The sequence below is a fragment of the Stenella coeruleoalba genome (assembly GCF_951394435.1).
Source record: "Stenella coeruleoalba genome assembly, chromosome: X".
In the NCBI taxonomy this organism is placed as follows: Eukaryota; Metazoa; Chordata; class Mammalia; order Artiodactyla; family Delphinidae; genus Stenella; species Stenella coeruleoalba.
The window spans coordinates 107,142,244-107,160,206 of NC_137152.1; the positions used below are offsets into that span (position 1 = coordinate 107,142,244).

Genomic DNA, 17,963 nt, shown 5'->3' on the forward strand with positions numbered 1-17,963 from the left:
CCAATTATCCATGTTACCATTTAGATCCACATTTAGTCCTATCTCTCTTTTAAACAATTTTTTAAAGAAATTTTTAATTTTTATTATTTTTGTTGTTGGCCGCACTGTGTGGCTTGCAGGATCTCAGTTTCCCAACCAGGGGTTGAACCTGGGCGACAACAGTGAAAGCCTGGAATCCTAACCATTAGGCAACCAGGGAACTCCCCAAACAATTTTTAATTGTATAATATACTTCAGAACAATGCTATCTTTTCATTTGTCCCTTTCACCTTCCTCTGTTTCTCAGCTTTCCAATATTTTTTCATTTTTCTTTTCATACTTCCTTCCCACAGATAAGGTTAGTTCTCTGTGAACTACACATTCACTCCTAGACTTTCTTCTCTGTTTCTTTTTCATGGTATGCCCGGCACACACACAGTGTTTCAAAAAGGTAGAGGTCACCAAGCCAAGGGAGAACGTTGGTGTATTCTGTGGAGTCTAGCAGTGTTATACCAACAAGACCGAAGAAGCCCTCAGCAACACTGGATGGGTCTGTGCTTGAGTTTCATGAGGACTGATGTGACAGAGAAGGTACTATGTAAGTTTTCATGGGAGGGTTTTTACAGAGGGATATTCTTTTCAGCTATTTTTTTTGTTTTTCCTTGCATGCAATGTATTTTCTCTGAAATGTAATATCTTTAAGACATATGGGCATGAAATAACCCAAAATAAACACTGACTAGAGGGTGGATATTAAAGCAAAAACCCTCTACCTGCTCCTGTGTGGCAATTCATTCTTCTGCACGTAATTTTTTGAAAAAGATCCATTTCTACAGGGCAAAGCTTTGCTTAAAATAGGATTATGTGTAGTTTAAGTTATCAATGAAAACATTCAAGTATAGTATAAATTACAATCATCTTGAAATACCCACAGGGAATTCATGTACCATTCCCCTACTTACATCATAATTAAAAGGAAAAGCCACACTTGGCCAAATTTCTGGCCCATCCAGCCCAGAATTTGTACAGGGGGATTCAGACACACGTTGGCAGTAGGAGAGAGGGTGTGGCTGTCCTCATTTATGACAACCTCAAAGGTTAAGGACATTTCACAAGATTCTCTTCATAAGCTATTTTGGTTTTATCTTCTATAAATATAGTCTAAATCCTTCTTGGAATCTCTTTTCAGCTCAACTTGTACTGTTGCTTTAGGTGGTGAGTTCCCTAGGTTTTACTGCCCACTGTGTAAAGTCTCACTTCCTTTTGCTTGTCTTGGATTTGACTCTTTTGAGGTTTAAGGTCTGTGCTGAGCTCTAGCCAGTGAATAGCTTTGATCACTATTTACTCTGTACATATCCTTCATGATGCTTTTATAATGAGGATAATAGTGGGACCTATGTTATAGGGTTAATAGGTATTGAATGATTCAGTAAACGTCAAGTGCTAAGACCTGTGCCAGGCACATAGTGAGTACTAAATAAGCACTGTTAGTGAACTTTGGCCGTTGCCTCTATCTTCATCCTTTTGGGTTAAAGAATCCTAACACTGAGTCTGTCTCAGTACAGCTCCTTCTCACTCCTTCATTCTTGCTGCCCATCTCTATACCACCTTGAGGTACATTTTGCCTTTCTTAAATTAAAACCCCCAGAATTAAATATTCTGCTCCAGATGTGGCTGTAGAAGGTTTAAATTTTTTTTTCAAAAATAGGATAATGTGTTATTCTGTTTCTAGTCTGTTTTCTATTGACGCACAGCATTTTGTTGACCTTTCCAGCCAAAATGGCACAGTCAGCTGAAATTGTTCTAGAAATATCTACAACTCCTGGGTCTCTTTCCAGAGTCACAAGTAACAACAGATCTTATTATTCGTATTGTATAGTTAGGAATTTTTTTCTGTAAATGTTTTACCTTGCTGAAGTAATCTATTGTTTCTTTTTCTTACTCCCCCAATTTTGAGACATCTTCCTGCAATTTATCCTATGTTGGCTTACCACTTCACTACTGAGAAGAGCTTAGCGCCAGCTACAAACACAGAAATACCACTGTGTACACCTTATTTTACACGACTTATAACATTTAAATAAGCCTGGGACCATGGGAATCTTAATGCTGACGCTTCTCCATCCAGAGAAGCACCCACTTTTTCCTATTCTCCATTTCATTCTGTAAGTTAGCTCACCTTCCATGGCAAAATGTTTCCCCAAGTCCCATAGGGACTCATTTAACAGCAACAAAAATGTCAACAGTATGGAAGCCTGTCAAAAGATTTTTAAAAAGTCTGTGTAGATCCTATCCCCTGGTTTCTCCTTGTCCATAACGTTATTTACTCTCTTGAGTGCTAACAGATTAATCAGACATGATTTTCTCTCATAGAAACCCTGCTGCCTTTCTTCTGAAAGGTGATGTTTAACTGTGACTCTAGATTTATTATTTGTCTATAAAACAGTGGCTTGGAGATTTCCAGATTGTGCTTTTTAAGAAATTTTTTAAATATAATCATTAAATGTCAGTGCTGGAAAGAACCTTAGAGATGGACCAATTGTCTTCATTTTACAATGAGGACACTGAGGCCCGAAAAGGCTTCTGCCAAACTCGTTTTTCATTTATTAATCTTTTAACAATTTGAATAAAAATCTTATTCTGGATTGTGTTAAAATGTTTGGGCATATGTTCTCTCTGATGTCTCAAATGGAATGTATTTTTCTTACCATGGAATACACAATAGATATAATTTATAGAAACAAAATGTTTTCCAGAACTCTAATATTTTTTAAAGAAGCTTGTTATATTTAACTTTGTCATTTCCTTTAGCTCACAAGTTTGCTTTTGATTTCCTTATTCCTATTAAGAATTCTACCCCCAAAACATACCTTCTTTCTTGTTATGGTTAAAATCACTTTGGAAAGCTTATATTGTGTTTACTATGTGCCAGGCACTGTTCTAAGCACATCACATAGATCCTCATTTAAAGTTCAAAGGTAGAAAATATGAATCCACAAGGTTTGAAGACACGGAGATGGACACATTGGGGCTGGAGGAGGTATTGACTGGATGAGGGCATCAAGAAGACTTCTGGGGTGTGGGTAGCGTTCTGTTTCTTGATCTGGGTGACAGATACATGAGTGTGTTAATTTTGTGGAATTTCACTGAGCTGTTCAGCACATGATCTGTGCAACTTTCTGTATGTATGGCATACTTCAATAAATGTTTAAAGGAAAAATAGCACATATTTAAGGTCTTAAGTAAACTCGATTAGATAGGTATTTTTATTACCCACATTTGACAGATGAGGAGACTGAGGTACAGAAAACTAAACACCTTGCTGAAGATCACAGAGCTAGTACGTAAACAAGACTGGGATTTGAACCTCAGTAGTCTGGCTCCACAGTCCATGTTCTTACTTAGTACACTGTATAGCACCTTCCCGAATTGATTTTTTTTCAATATTATAATGACTTTGTATTTGACCATAACTGCATCTGATTTTATTATAGTAACTTTTGTATTTTCCCTCATCACACATCACCACCTCGTGCTTCAACACACATGCGTGTACACATGTATACACAGGAAAATGCTTTAATGACATCATTTCCCTGCTCTTGCCATTTCTTTTTGTGCCTCTCTGTGTCCCTCAGAGATGTCCATGGTGACTTTCCCCATGAAACTGAAGTATATAAACCCCACTCTGAAACTCTAAGAACATTCTCAATGTAGGGGGGAAAAAGAGCACCTCCAAAATCCTCACAATGGATTTCTAAGAGCAGAAATCACACTGCAGTCTTCTGTTCTAAACTAAACATTTTAGGGATTCAAACAAATCACAAAAAGAAGAAAAACATTTTACGCACTCTGGATTCCACCTGACTCTACCCCTGATTGCTATGTAACCTCTGGGCAAGTCAAAATGCTTTCATAAATAAGCAGAAGATTTTCAAAGATTCATGAGGGTTGCTGACAGTAGTGGAGGCTCAGGGGAAGAGGCAGAGGTACAGGGGAAAGGAACTACCACTATTTGTAAAGTGTCAATTCTGCATCAGATACCACATTAGAGCGGTGTATGTTCATTATCTCATTTAAGCCTCATCATCACCACTTGAAAGAGGCATTAATAATCCCCGTTTCCTAGATGAGGAAAATGAGGCTCAGACATCAAGTTTGCACAGCCAATAAGGTCTGTCTGGCTCCAAAGCCCAGGTTTTTTCCATTAAATTGCATTACCCTGCAAAAAGTTGATGCCCTTTTATCTATTCTAGAGTAAAAATATCAAAAGAAGAGAGAAGAAAATGGTGTGAGTAAATATATCACATATTTTTCTTTTAAAAAGCTCTTACTCTTTATAAACAACACGAAGCTGCTTTCTGAAGGAAGAGTAAGGTGTTTGGAATAACAGTACTGATCAGTTAATTCCACACATCACACTGAATCACACTTTTTCTTTAGTCTCTCTCCTTGGAGAGCACTGAAGAAAAAATTAGTTCAAAAATGTTATAGGTCTTATTAGTTTTAGAACAAAAAGTCTCACTATAAATACTGTGCCCAAATAATAGTAACAATTAGAGTAAATTGAAATAAATTCAAACTTATAAATCTATGATCCTGCCCGTGAGGTATTCATGAGTCATGATATTTTTCAATATTCCTCATATAGATAATAAAGCACTCTACCCTGCATTCCTTATAACCAGTAAAAGCATAGTGGTTAAGAGCATGAATTCTGATGTCACACTCCCTGGGTTCAAATTCTGGCTCCACTCCTTAGTAACTATATGACCTTGGCTGGTAGGGTTGTCAAATTTAGCAAATAAAAAAGCAGGACAGCCAGTTGAATTCGAATTTCAGAAAATAATACTTTTTAAGTACATGTCTCATGTAGAATTATTCGTCGCTTATTAAAATTAAAATTTAACTGGGCATCCTGTACTTTATCTGCCAGCCCTACCTTGGATGAGTTACTTAATCTCTCTGTGCCTCAGTTTCATCAACTGTAAAATGGGAACGACATTATGATAGTAGCACCTAGCTCATGGAGTCATGCTGAGGATTACGTGGGTGTATATATAATTTGCAACCATGCCTGACACTATATAAATAATAGTAAGCACTATATAAATAATAGCTTTAATTCCTCAATTTACATTAATATGACTTTGGCTTGAGCTTCTTGCTTTAAAAAGGACAATGAAAGAACTACTTTATACCTAATTTACTATGTGCAGAGCCAAAGTAGAAGAGTGATATTGAAGTGTATTGTTATGCATTCTCACATTGATTACCTTACTTTTTTTTTTTTTTTCTAGTAGGAAACATATTCAACAACCCAGCATTTTACAACCCGGACACAGTTTCTTTTGTCATTGTTCATACAAGTGATCTTTCCATACAGCAATAACCTTTTTATGCTTTGAGAGTCTGGCAAAAAAAGAAGAAAATAATCTCTTTATAGTATATGTTTCATGAACTAAATCCATCCTTCACAACATAGTAAGCACTCATTTCTCTATATTTGCATAGCAGGAATCTGTATATTGTCAGATGCAAAAGTTACTTTAAAATTTAAGAGCTGGTATATTTCAGTTTCTTGTAACACCTGAGAAAAACCCAAACACATAATAAAATGCATTGTACAAAACATTTAAAATATACTCTGTTTGTATCTGCTTTCATGATCTCAGATTGTAAATGTCTACCACTATTTTCACAATTTATATGAAAAGCATGATTTATCTATGTGAATTTCAAGTTGGCATTTAGCCACTTGAATGCCTACCTTCACATATGGTAAACTATAGGGATGTGTGAAGTTTCATAAAAGGTCAATAGCACAGAAAGAATGGAAGAACCAGAATGGCATGAATGATTCTGAAAAATTGAAGCAGTATTAACTAAGGTTGCTGTGCACTTTCACAGCAGGCAAACATCATGACTTTGCCAGTAATCTGTGCTTTAGATTGCAATAAATTGTTCCTGTTTTTCTTTCTATTGTAGAAGACACTGACTTGGCCTCATGAAACCAGGCATGCATGTCATCTCCCACCTCATTTTCTTTTGAGTGTAGGAGGGGAAATATAATACAAACCGTTCTGGCGCACAATAATCTATTTTACAGTTGCATGCAAGAAAACCATCCCAGAAAACCTGGCAACATAGCATTCAGATCTCTTCACATCATTTCTGTCCTTTGCTCCATTCCTTTCTTTACTGTCATTATCATGCATTCAAAAGGCAATCTACGCATGCAGGGACACAGCAGAAATATTTAGTAATACCATCTTATAGACATGAGATTAACAATCATTACTCTGAAGAAAATAGTATACTTTTTGAGATAGATATAATGTCAGTAGGCACAGGCAGCATTTAACCAGACCAGAACATAGAAAAATTATTCAAGAAGTGATTTTCTAAATAGGAGGTGAATGGGTCCAACTTGATTTCTATTTTTTATGCCCTCTATTGACACCTCGCCATGAGGTTACAAAGCATTTCTCTTTGCAATTCTCAGATGTGTATTTGCAATCTGACCTCTTGTTACTTTCAACTGCCTTCTAGACATCTCCACTTAAATGTCATACAGGCACCTCAAACTCAGTGTATCCAAACTAAACTCCTTATCTTTCCCCCAAACCTGGTCCTCCTTCTGTATGCCCTGGCTCAGTTCCAGGCATAAACGCTTACCCAGTTCTCTAAGCTAGATGTCTCTGGCATTTTAAACCTCTCCCTCTGGTCCTGTCCATATCCAATCAACTGAATGCTGTTTATTTCACCTCCAAATTATTTCTGGAATCTATCCCTTCCTCTTCATTCTCACAGCCATTAATTAATTAATTAATTTTAAAAATTTAATTGTATCAATGTTTAATTAAGTTATTGATTTGTACATCATAATAATATAATACAGAATATGATAAAACTGTTGTTGATCACATGTGCTTCTCTTTTTCTCCCCATAATTCTTATTTTTATTTTTGAATTTCAGAGTTGTTTAAATTACAAAAGATGACTCTTTTATTAACAACTTTGTCCTTAGCCAGAATTCCTTTCATACAATTTTTTTAACATCTTTATTGGAGTATAATTGCTTTACGATGGTGTGTTAGTTTCTGCTGTATAACAAAGTGAATCAGCTATACGTACACATATATCCCCATATCCCCTCCCTCTTGCGTCTCCCTCCCACCCACACTCCCTATCCCACCCCTCTAGGTGGACACAAAGCACCGAGCTGATCTCCCTGTGCTATGCAGCTGCTTCCCACTAGCTATCTATTTTACGTTTGGTAGTGTATATATGTCCATGCTACTCTCTCACTTCGTCCCAGCTTACCCATCCCCCTCCCCGTGTCCTCAAGTCCATTTGCTACGTATGCATGTTTATTCCTGTCCTGCCCCAGGCTCATCAGAACCTTTTTTTGTTTGTTTTCAGACTCCATATACATGTGTCAACATATGGTATTTGTTTTTCTCTTTCTGACTTACTTCACTCTGCGTGACAGACTCTAGGTCCATCCACTTCACTACAAGTAACTCAATTTCGTTTCTTTTTATGGCTGAGTAATATTCCATTGTATATATGTGCCACATCTTCTTTATCCATTCATCTGTTGATGGACACTTAGGCTGCTTCCATGTCCTGGCTATTGTAAATTGTGCTGCAATGAACATTCTGGTACATGGCTTTTTTTTTTTTTTTTTTTTTTTTGTGGTATGCGGGCCTCTCACTGTTGTGGCCTCTCCCGTTGCGGAGCACAGGCTCCAGACGCGCAGGCTCAGCAGCCATGGCTCACGGGCCCAGCCGCTCCGCGGCATGTGGGATCCTCCCGGACCAGGGCACGAATCCGTGTCCCCTGCATCGGCAGGCGGACTCCCAACCACCGCGCCACCAGGGAAGCCCCATGGCTCTTTTTGAATTATGGTTTTCTCAGGGTATATGCCCAGTAGTGGGATTGCTGGGTCATATGATAGTTCTATTTTTAGTTTTTTAAGGAACCTGCATACTTTTCTCCATAGTGGCTGTATCAATTTACACTCCCACCAACAGTGCAAGAGGATTCCCTTTTCTCCACACCCGCTCCAGCATTTACTGTTTGTAGATTTTTTGATGATGGCCATTCTGACTGGTGTGAGGTGATACCTAATTGTAGTTTTGATTTGAATTTCTCTAATGATTAGTGATGGTGAGCATCCTTTCACGTGTTTGTTGGCAATCTGTATATCTTCTTTGGAGAAATGTCTATTTAGATCTTCTGCCCATGTTTGGATTGGGTTGTTTGTTTCTTTGATATTGAGCTTTAAGAGCTGCTTGTATATTTTGGAGATTAATCCTTTGTCAGTTGCTTCGTTTGCAACTATTTTCTCCCATTCTGAGGATTGTCTTTTGATCTTGTTTATGGTTTCCTTTGCTGTGCAAAAGCTTTTAAGTTTCATTAGGTCCCATTTGCTTATTTTTGTTTTTATTTCCATTTCTCTAGGAGGTGGGTCAAAAAGGATTTTTCTGTGATTTATGTCATAGAGTGTTCTGCCTATGTTTTCCTCTAAGACTTTGATAGTGTCTGGCCTTACATTTAGGTCTTTAATCCATTTTGAGTGTATTTTTGTGTATGGTGTTAGGAAGTGTTCCAATTTCATTCTTTTACATGTAGCTGTCCAGTTTTCCCAGCACCACTTATTGAAGAGGCTGTCTTTTCTCCATTGTATACCCTTGCCTCCTTTGTCATAGATTAGTTGACCATAAGTGCATGGGTTTATCTCTGGCCTTTCTATCCTGTTCCATTGATCTATCTTTCTGTTTTTGTGCCAGTACCACACTGTCTTGATTACTGTAGCTTTGTAGTATAGTCTGAAGTCTGGGAGCCTGATTCCTCCAGCTCCGTTTTTCTTTCTCAAGATTGCTTTGGCTATTCGTGGTCTTTTGTGTTTCCATACAAATTGTGAAATTTTTTGTTCTAGTTCTGTGAAAAATGTCATTTGTAATTTGACTGGGATTGCATTGAATCTGTAGATTGCTTTGGGTAGTATAGTCATTTTCACAATGTTGATTCTTCCAATCCAAGAACATGGTATATCTCTCCATCTGTTTGTATCATCTTTAATTTCTTTCAGTGTCTTATAGTTTTCTCCATACAGGTCTTTTGTCTCCTTAGGTAGGTTTATTCCTAGGTGTTTTATTCTACAGCCGTTAATTTAGTTCAATTCTTCTCTTGTACTTTTACAATGGCCTCCTAATAGCATCTTAATAGGTCCCTCTGCTTCCAGTCTCTCCCATATCCAATCTGTCTTTTATGTACTAAATAGAGAGTTTTTAAAAAAAATACAAATCTGGAGCAAATTCCTCTCTTCCTTAAAACCACTCAGTACTCCTGGGAGCCTATGGGATCAAGTCCAAAGTCTTTAGCATGGCAGACAAGCCTCACAGTCTGTCCCCCATTCCTCCTTCCAACTTCATTGCTGGGAATGCCTCATGTAACAGGCCTCTGCCTGTTAGACCAAACTACCAGCTCGTCCTCAAAGAAAGCTTGTCATTCCTCTAAGTTAGTGGTTCATAACCAAGAGGACGCATCATAATCACCTGGGGAGTGTTTTTTTTTTTTAAAATAAAATACAAATGCCCTTTCTTCATCTGAAACCTTCAAAATCAGAATCTGTCCAAATGGAGCACAGGATCTGTATTTTAACCAGGTCATTAGGTGATGGGAATACACATGCCTCGCTTAGGCATTTGCTCATGCTGTTCCTTCTATGTGGAATCCCCTTTCTTCTCCACTCCCTTTTCCCGATTCTCTACCCATTTTTCAAGGCGTAGCTCAAATATCACCTTCTTTGTGAAGCCTTCCAGGATCTACGCAGGTAAAATGAACTGCTCTCTGGTGCCAGTTGCTGTAACAGTTTTAAAAATTGTATTGCTACTATCATTATACATCACTTTGAGTGCTCCTTGTTTTTTATTTATTTTTTTAAATTTTATACAATTTTTAAAGGTCACTGAATGATTCTTGTTTTTGTATTGTATTTTTTGCAAGAAAGCAAACTCCTTGCATTTCTTTGTATTCCCAGCACTTAAGCACAGTTCCTGGTACTGTGCTCGAGAAATATGTGAGAAAGCAAAGAAGGGAAGAGAAACTAAAGGAAAAAGGGAAAGGTGGTGTGGCCTAGCCTGGCTCTGGGGCCCAAGTAAAAGTATAAGAAAACGTTCTGCCTTCGATTTCTCAGCAAAAATCCCCTGTTGCAGTCTATAGTTGGACCCTTCTAGTGGGCCTCACGGTGGAACATACTGAATTTTAACTAATCTTAACATATCTATTTGGCACAGAAAAAAAAATGAGTAGAGAGGGAGCTCTGCTTGTCTACAATGTTGAGTTTCTGCCCCAGAAACTTCTGGTAGTCCCTGATAACAGTCCTGCAAGGGCTGCCTGCTATTCTCCAGTTCTGTTCATGTTCTCTTGAGTACAGATGTAACAAAACTATGGGAGCTTTTACCACAGGGTGACAGAACCTCAGCAAGCAAGTTGAAGGGTAATTTTACACAACTGCCTTTCTTAGAGGTCCTGGCAACAACTTCCTTTTCCTCAGTGTGAGCTGATGGCATAGTCACTTCCTATTCGGTCTCAACTGCCAGTTTGTTTTTCCTGTTTTTAACTGCCACCTTAGACTAGAACTGTTTCTTGAGAAACGTACAAATTAAAGAACAAGTGGTCAATTCAATACATGTAAAAAAGTTAATTCTGAGGGGAAAAGTATCACCCAAATTGGTTGTCTAGCATCATTTCATGGTAACACATGAATGGTTCTCCTGTGACTAAAAACTGCACTCTGGAGAATACAAAGAAGTTACCTGACTTCATTACAAGGAGCCTAGTCTCCCAAAGAATCTCTCCTAAGAAACTCCCCAGTCTCCTCATGTACCCCTATGGCAACACAAACCTCAATTACAGGACGAATGGTACAGCAAGCAGTGGTCTGTCATCATTGAGGAGACTGTGAGTGAGTGCCGGCAGGCTTCTGAGGGCCTTCACCTTGGGTCTAAGCCATCTAAAGATCAACAGTGCAATTGTGTGAGAGTTAAGGCAGGCAGCAAAACTAGAACCAGGAAGTTATTTCTTATCGTGCTATCTTTCGACTCCTACCTCTTCATGTGAATGAAATTGTTCGGGCCACATCTGCCTCTCAGTACTGTAACCAATTGGTGAAGGCAAGAAGTAATGAGCTCAATTCTTTTCATACTTAAATGCAAATATTGCAAAGTGAGTAAGCGTACATGTAAAGAAATGTTCTAAGCAGGAAACCGCTTAAGCAGCATCTGCTTCCACCCACCTCCTCCGTTGCTCTACTCCCCTCAGTAGTGTCAGGAAGTAAAGCTAGCAAGAAAATTCAGCTGTGCTGAGTCTTAAATGCTAGGTTTTTTGTTATAAATAATACTATGGCAGAGTACTGTGCGAGCCCCCAAAGGTGCAAGGTTATTTAGCAGAATTAAGCAATTACACAGGTTTAATGCTCCTTGACCAAGAATTGATTCAATATGTTTTTCTTTGGGATGCTTTGCTGGAACAACAGCGAGGTTACAACATCTGCAAGAACTATTATTTCGTGCTTTCCAATTTGATACCCACAGAGAGTAAAGTAAAGAGGAGAGTTACGGTATCACGTATGCTTTTGTAAAAAAAAGAAAAAGAAAAGAAAAGAACCTTTGAATGTTATATTTCCAAATATCAATAGAGTCTAGTAGCTTAAATCAAAATATTCCTATCACTGGATGGTGAGGTTCTAGAATTACCCAGATAATTTCCTTTAGTTTCAAATATTCAGATAATTGAAAGAAATTCAGATAATGATATCAACTTCTCTTACACTTCAGACATATATGCACTTTATACATTTTAATGTAGTGATGAGTCTCAAAATGTGACAGTCTAAAATGTGAAACCCTACCTTTAAATTTTATAAAGTGGAGTAAGAGGTCAAATTTATCTCGATGAGGTAACACATTTGAAGGCTCCTAGGTAATGCCCGGTACATTAGAACATGCTCCATGATTACATTTTTTAACACAAATCATTAAATTTTGCTTAAGGTTATTTTCTGTTCAATAGTATTTTTCATTAAGTAGTACTCACTCTTTGGGGGAAGATAATCTATGGTCTACACAAAGGTGGCATAAAAATACTGCTTTGTTTCCGGTACCCCCTTGATGTGGCCCAATATCTTGTGGGATTGTTTGTTTCTTTGTTTTAGCCCCAGCCACCACATTGAACTAAAATCTTCAGGGAACAAGGATTCTTAAGTCTGTTACCTTGTTATGGGACTTCCCTGGCGGTCCAGTGGTTAAGACTTCGCCTTCCAATGAAGGGGGTGCAGGTTCGATCCCTGGTTGGGGAGCTAAGATCCCACATGCCTCGCGGCCAAAAAACCAAAACATAAAACAGAAGCAATATTGTAACAAATTCAGTAAAGACTTTAAAAATGGTCCACATCCATTGGTTCTGTTTTATGTTTTGGTTTTTTGGCCGCGAGATATGTGGGAGATCAGCTTGGTGCTTTGTGTCCACCTAGAGGGGTGGGATAGGGAGGGTGGGAGGGAGATGCAAGAGGGAGGGGATATATGTATATGTATAGCTGATTCACTTTGTTATAAAGCAGAAACTAACACACCACTGTAAAGCAATTATACTCCAATAAAGACGTTTAAAAAAAATGGTCCACATCAAAAAAAACTTAAAAAAAAAAAAGTCTGTCACTTGGTTAGTAAACCCTAATGCAGAGTATAGAGCATGGTGTTTCAAACCTTGGCACCATGGACATTTTGGGCAGGCTAATCCTTTGTTGTGAGGGCAGCCCTGTGCATTGGAGTATGGTTAGCAGCATCTCTGGCCCCTACCCACTACCACTAGCACCCTTCCCCCCAATTCATGACAACCAACAACGTCTCCAGGAAGCAAATTTGCTCCTGTTTGAGAACCATGGCCCTAATGCATTACCTCACTATTGCCTAAATTAAAGTTTGGCCATTTCCGTCTACCTACACTTTAGCTATGAACCCAGTCCATTCAGTAAATATTTATAAATGTGGGAAAAGTTAAATATTTAATATTGAGGGTATGACAAATGTCAGGAAACCGAAGCCACAGATTGTAAATTTAAATGAGTAACTCTTATTGGGTTCAAGGGTACAGTCTAACTTGGAATTCACTGACTTTGCTTAATCTGCATATAATTTTGCTTTATTTATGTGGTTATTAAGTATTCATACCCACTCAGGTCATATCAATCAAGCAGGTACCAAATCCGATCTGATACACTATGTCACACTCTATGCGGCTACTCAGAACATAAGATGTGGTGTCTCCCCTCAAGCTGTGGGAACACATTGTAATATGTTATTAGATTCTAGGCTGACATTTTGGAGTAAAAATATTCAAGTGCCATTTTGGGGGGGAATAACAAAAGCATATTTGAATTTCTTGTCATTTTGTTTAAATTAAGAAACAGACACATGAAAAAGCATAAGCAAACTACAAGGAACTCCATATAAAAGCTCAAGTGATCTCTATCAATAATAACAACAACAGTTTATTTAATAGCAGGAAACCTAAAGAAAGATCAGAAAGTTCACTAAGATCTCAAAAGCAGTGTTTTTAAGGAAATTTCTCAATAGTTCAGGTCTCAAAATTTACCATTCAGTCTTCCACAGGCTTACATAACTCTGGCCCAGAATCATGTCAAGAAAAGTCACTTCTTAGATATGCTTACCTTATTTATTAAAATTACACAACTTGCTCTTAGGTAGTTGTGAAATTAAAGTAATGGAAAATAATTTAGGAGACAAAAAAAAGAAAGATGTAACATATAGTAAAGTGAACAATTTAAAGATTCAGCAAGAGCAGTGCCTAGGAGTTAAACCAGGCCATCAATAAAACACTATACCAACTAGCACTATGCCAACCTCAGTGAAGAGTTCAAAGGAAATCCATCCATCCATTCATTCAACAAATATCTATTGAGGGCTTCCTATGTGCCATACACTGTTCTAGGCTCTGAGGATACAGCAATGAACAAAACCGACAAAAATCTTGCCCTCAGAAAGCTGACATTCTATCTGAATAATTCTTACGTAAGAGAAGCAAATGAAATGCATGAAATAAGAAGAAAGAACTGGGCTTCCCTGGTGGCGCAGTGGTTGAGAGTCCGCCTGCCAATGCGGGGGACACGGGTTCATGCCCCGGTCCGGGAAGATCCCACATGCCGCGGAGCGGCTAAGCCCGTGAACCATGGCCGCTGAGCCTGTGCATCCGGAGCCTGTGCTCCGCAACGGGAGAGGCCACAACAGTGAGAGGCCCACATACCGCAAAAAAAAAAAAAAAAAAAAGAAAAAAAAAAAAGAAAGAACTACAATGTGAGTGCTGCTTCCACCAACCTGCAATAGGAGGAGCTTGAAGGAGGGCTTCGATCAATGAGGAAGAGTCAGTGGGGGTGGGACTTGAGATGAGCCTTAAATGATGGAGCTTGATTCAGACCCTTGCTACTCAAAGTGTGGTCTAAGAATCAGCACTATATGCACCACCTGGGAAATTGAGAGCAATGCAGAATCTTGGGCCACTCCAAACTTGCTAAGTCAAAATCTGCAGTTTAAAAATATCCCAGGGAATTTCTATGGACATTAAAGTTTAGATGGCACTGCAGGTTTCTGGTCAAGCTGGCATTAAGTGTGAACTGGGCTGGTGGGAAATAGAGACTGGATTGTGGCCTATCATCAGTTTAGAAGTGGTGAGGGCCTGGACTTGAGGATGATATCCGTTGCCATCTGAATGGATAAAGAAAATGTGGTGTATATACATGAAATGGAATGTTATTTGGCAATAAAAAAGGAAATCCTACCATTTGTGACAACATGGTTGGACCTTGAGGGCATTATGCTAAGTGAAATAAGGCGGACAGAGAAAGACAAATACTGTATGATCTCACTTATATGAGGAATCTAAATAAATACCAAACTTATAGAAACAGAGAGTAGATTGGTGGTTGCCAGGGGAGGGTGATGGGGGAAGTAGGTGAAGGTGGTCAAAGGGTTCAAACTTCCAGTTAGAAGATTACTAAGCTCTGGGGATGTAATGTATGGCATGGTGACTTATAGTTAACAATACTATTTTGTATACTACTTGACAGTTGCTAAGACAACAGATCTTAAAAGTTAGAAGGACCTGGGTTTGAATTCCCAGCCCTACCACTTCTTAATTATGTGATATTTGGCTCAAATTATTTAACCTCACTGAGCCTTTTTCTGCATTTCTGCAAAATGGAAGAAAAGCAATGTGACCTCAGGGGACCCTTGTAAAGATTTAATAAGGTAACATATACATAGCACTTAGTGGTCCCTGGCACAAAGAAAATGGCACCCATTAACCATAACTATAGTGATAACAATAATTTGCTATCTTTGGAGACAGATTCTAAAGGAACAAGAGAAACATTTATTGTCTGCCGGAGTCCCAACACTGTGTTGGGTACAGACCTACAACAACCTGCAAGTTAGGGAACTCCATCCTCATTTTAAACTGGCATTTGTATTACATATTACAACCCCTTGTGGGTTCTCAAAGGTTCCTTCATAATGAGATGACCATAATTGCTATTATTATTATAGCGGTTGTTATTGTTAGGTTATTCTTAAAAGAGCCTGTCTCCCTGCTGGAGTGAAACTTTAAATGGGGTGGAGGCAGGGAGTTGCTAAAACCACTGCTGTGTATGCTGAGTTCAATAATACGCCCATCTAATGACCCAATCTCATTTCCCATGCCTCTATTTCCTCATTAATTTTTCTGCCGATGTACCATCTGTTTTCCAACTTCCCTCTCTCTTACATGTGCAGAACTTGTGATGAAGAGAAGCCCCAGTCTGGTCGCCCTCACCAAACCCCCCAACTGACAGCCCAAGAGATAGGTAGGGGTAGCCTCAGTTCTAAGTCACCTGAAGCCTGTCTGGGGGCGGGGAATCCGGAAAGAGGAGAGTGGTCACGGACCCGCCCAGTGGCCCGGCCCGAAGCTGGGGAAAGAGCAGGGGTCCACCGACTCGGCGGCTCTCTGCGTCCCCGCCCTCGACCAGATCGGGGAGTCAAGAAGGACTTCCAACACCCGCCAAGTTTCAACTCAAGACTTCTGCGAGGCCGCGTGTGCCCGAGCCCTTGCACGCCTGCCTGCAACGTGGCCGCGTCCGGGACGCCCTCGGACCCCGAGGGTCACCCGAACTCTTCCCTTCTCTCTCCAGGCCGAGCCGTGTTCCAGGCCCCCCTGGCCGCGGGTTCTCCTCTCCGTGGGCCGGGAAAGCCTCCCTCCTCTCGGGCTCCAACCACCCCAGCCGAGCCCCTTCCCTGCGCGGAGCCTTAGCTCTCCTGACACCGCCCGGCTGCAGGGCGGAGGCAGGGCCAGCGGCGGAACCGCCCCCAACCGCCTCCCCGGCCCGGCGAGCAGGCGGGTGGCTGGGGCGCCTCCACCTCCTCTTCCTAAAGCGGCGAGGAGCAGACGAGCGGCATCACTCGAGCCCAGGTCCCGGCCACCGCCACACACGGTGCCCAGCGTTCAGTAGGGGGAGCAGCAGCTGAGGCGGCTGCCACAGCGGCGGGCCGGCGCCAGAAAGGTAGACTGAGTCTCGGGGAGCAGCGCCGCGGACCGCCCACCTCCCGTCCCCGGGCCGCGCGCGCCACCCGCCCCGTAACCCCACTCGTATGTGTCCTTCCAGGCCCCGGTCGAAAAGCCTGGGAGGGCCGCCGACCTACCCCCGGAGGAGGAGCCAGTCGGAGCCCAAGGCGCCACCGCCGCCGAAGCCGCGCGGAGCTGCTTTCGCCTTCATGGCCCACTCACCGGTGGCGGTCCAAGTGCCCGGGATGCAGGTGAGGACGCCCGGGCCTCCCCCGCCGTCCACGTGACTGCCCGGGAGCCGGGGGCGCGCTCCGCGCTGGGCACGGGCGACGAGAGGCGGCCCAGGGCTTCCCCGAAGCCGGGCCGGGCGCTCCGGCCAGGTGACCCGGGAAGAGCGTTCTCAGTGTTTCCCGGCGTGTAAGCTAGGTGGTGCACTGCGCCGGCCGGGCGCGGAGGGACTGGGGGCGCGGCGAGGTGGGGATGCTGGGGGGCGAGGGGGGGGGTGCACAAAATAGCCCGGAGCGAGACACCTGCGCCGGCTGAGCGTGGTGCGGTTGGGGGTTGGAGGTGGGAGCACTTAACTTGGGAGAGATGGAGGTGTCTCGGAAATCGTGGGGTAAAACGCAAGTGGTGCTCCCCCCTCACACACACACACACACACACACACACACACACACACACACACGACACAAGTTGGGGCGGAGCAAGGCAACGGGGTGTCGGTGGTGGCGGCTTTGAATTGGGCTCTTCCTGTATGCGTAGAGCAAAGAGCGAGGTGACTTCTTTTCCCCTTTTGGTGCTGCTGCTTCAGGGCCAAGTTGTATCTCGCTCCCCCAACCTGGTCCAGCCCATAGGGTGGCGTGAGAAATGCAGGGTCCTAAGTTAGAGTAGCGGAGGTGATGACTCCCCCGCCCCGCCCCCTGCCTTTCCCACAGGAGGTCTGTTGCAATGCGGTTAAAGGAAGCTTTTTGTCCTGAACAAGGGACTACTTGCCTGGGACCCAACTTTTTACTCGACATCTTCCCAGCTCTCTCCCATTATATTTTCATTTTATTGAAGAAGAAATAAGCTATGGCCACACACTTTTTATGCTGTTATGTTTTTAAATCGGTGCATTTCAAGCTATCTACTAAATGTTATCCAAGTTTACTGACTTTTAAGCGTTCACATTTTATTTTTTTTCCTTTGCTAGACAGCCTAAACAACCTATTTATGAATAGGTCAGAGACTAGAAACACTTAAGCCTCATTACCTTCTAAAAATGTGAAAGCAAACTTTTTCTACGTTCAGAAAAAATGTTTAGAGTAGTAAACAGCTTATGTTTCTAGTAGAAATCAAAGTGCTATGGATTGGGGCCTCA

General features: G+C 41.2%; 1 protein-coding gene across 1 annotated transcript in view; it reads left to right on the plus strand.

Annotated features, from left to right (window-relative positions):
- Nucleotides 1-16,478: 16,478 nt before the first annotated feature.
- Nucleotides 16,479-17,963, plus strand: part of STK26 (serine/threonine kinase 26) — a 64,977-nt gene continuing 63,492 nt past the window's right edge. Inside the window, exons 1-2 of the mRNA XM_079910296.1 lie at nt 16,479-16,601; nt 16,704-16,854. Of these exons, the coding sequence (XP_079766422.1) occupies nt 16,813-16,854 (42 nt within the window). The 5' untranslated portion in view covers nt 16,479-16,601; nt 16,704-16,812. The remainder of the gene's footprint in view (nt 16,602-16,703; nt 16,855-17,963) is intronic.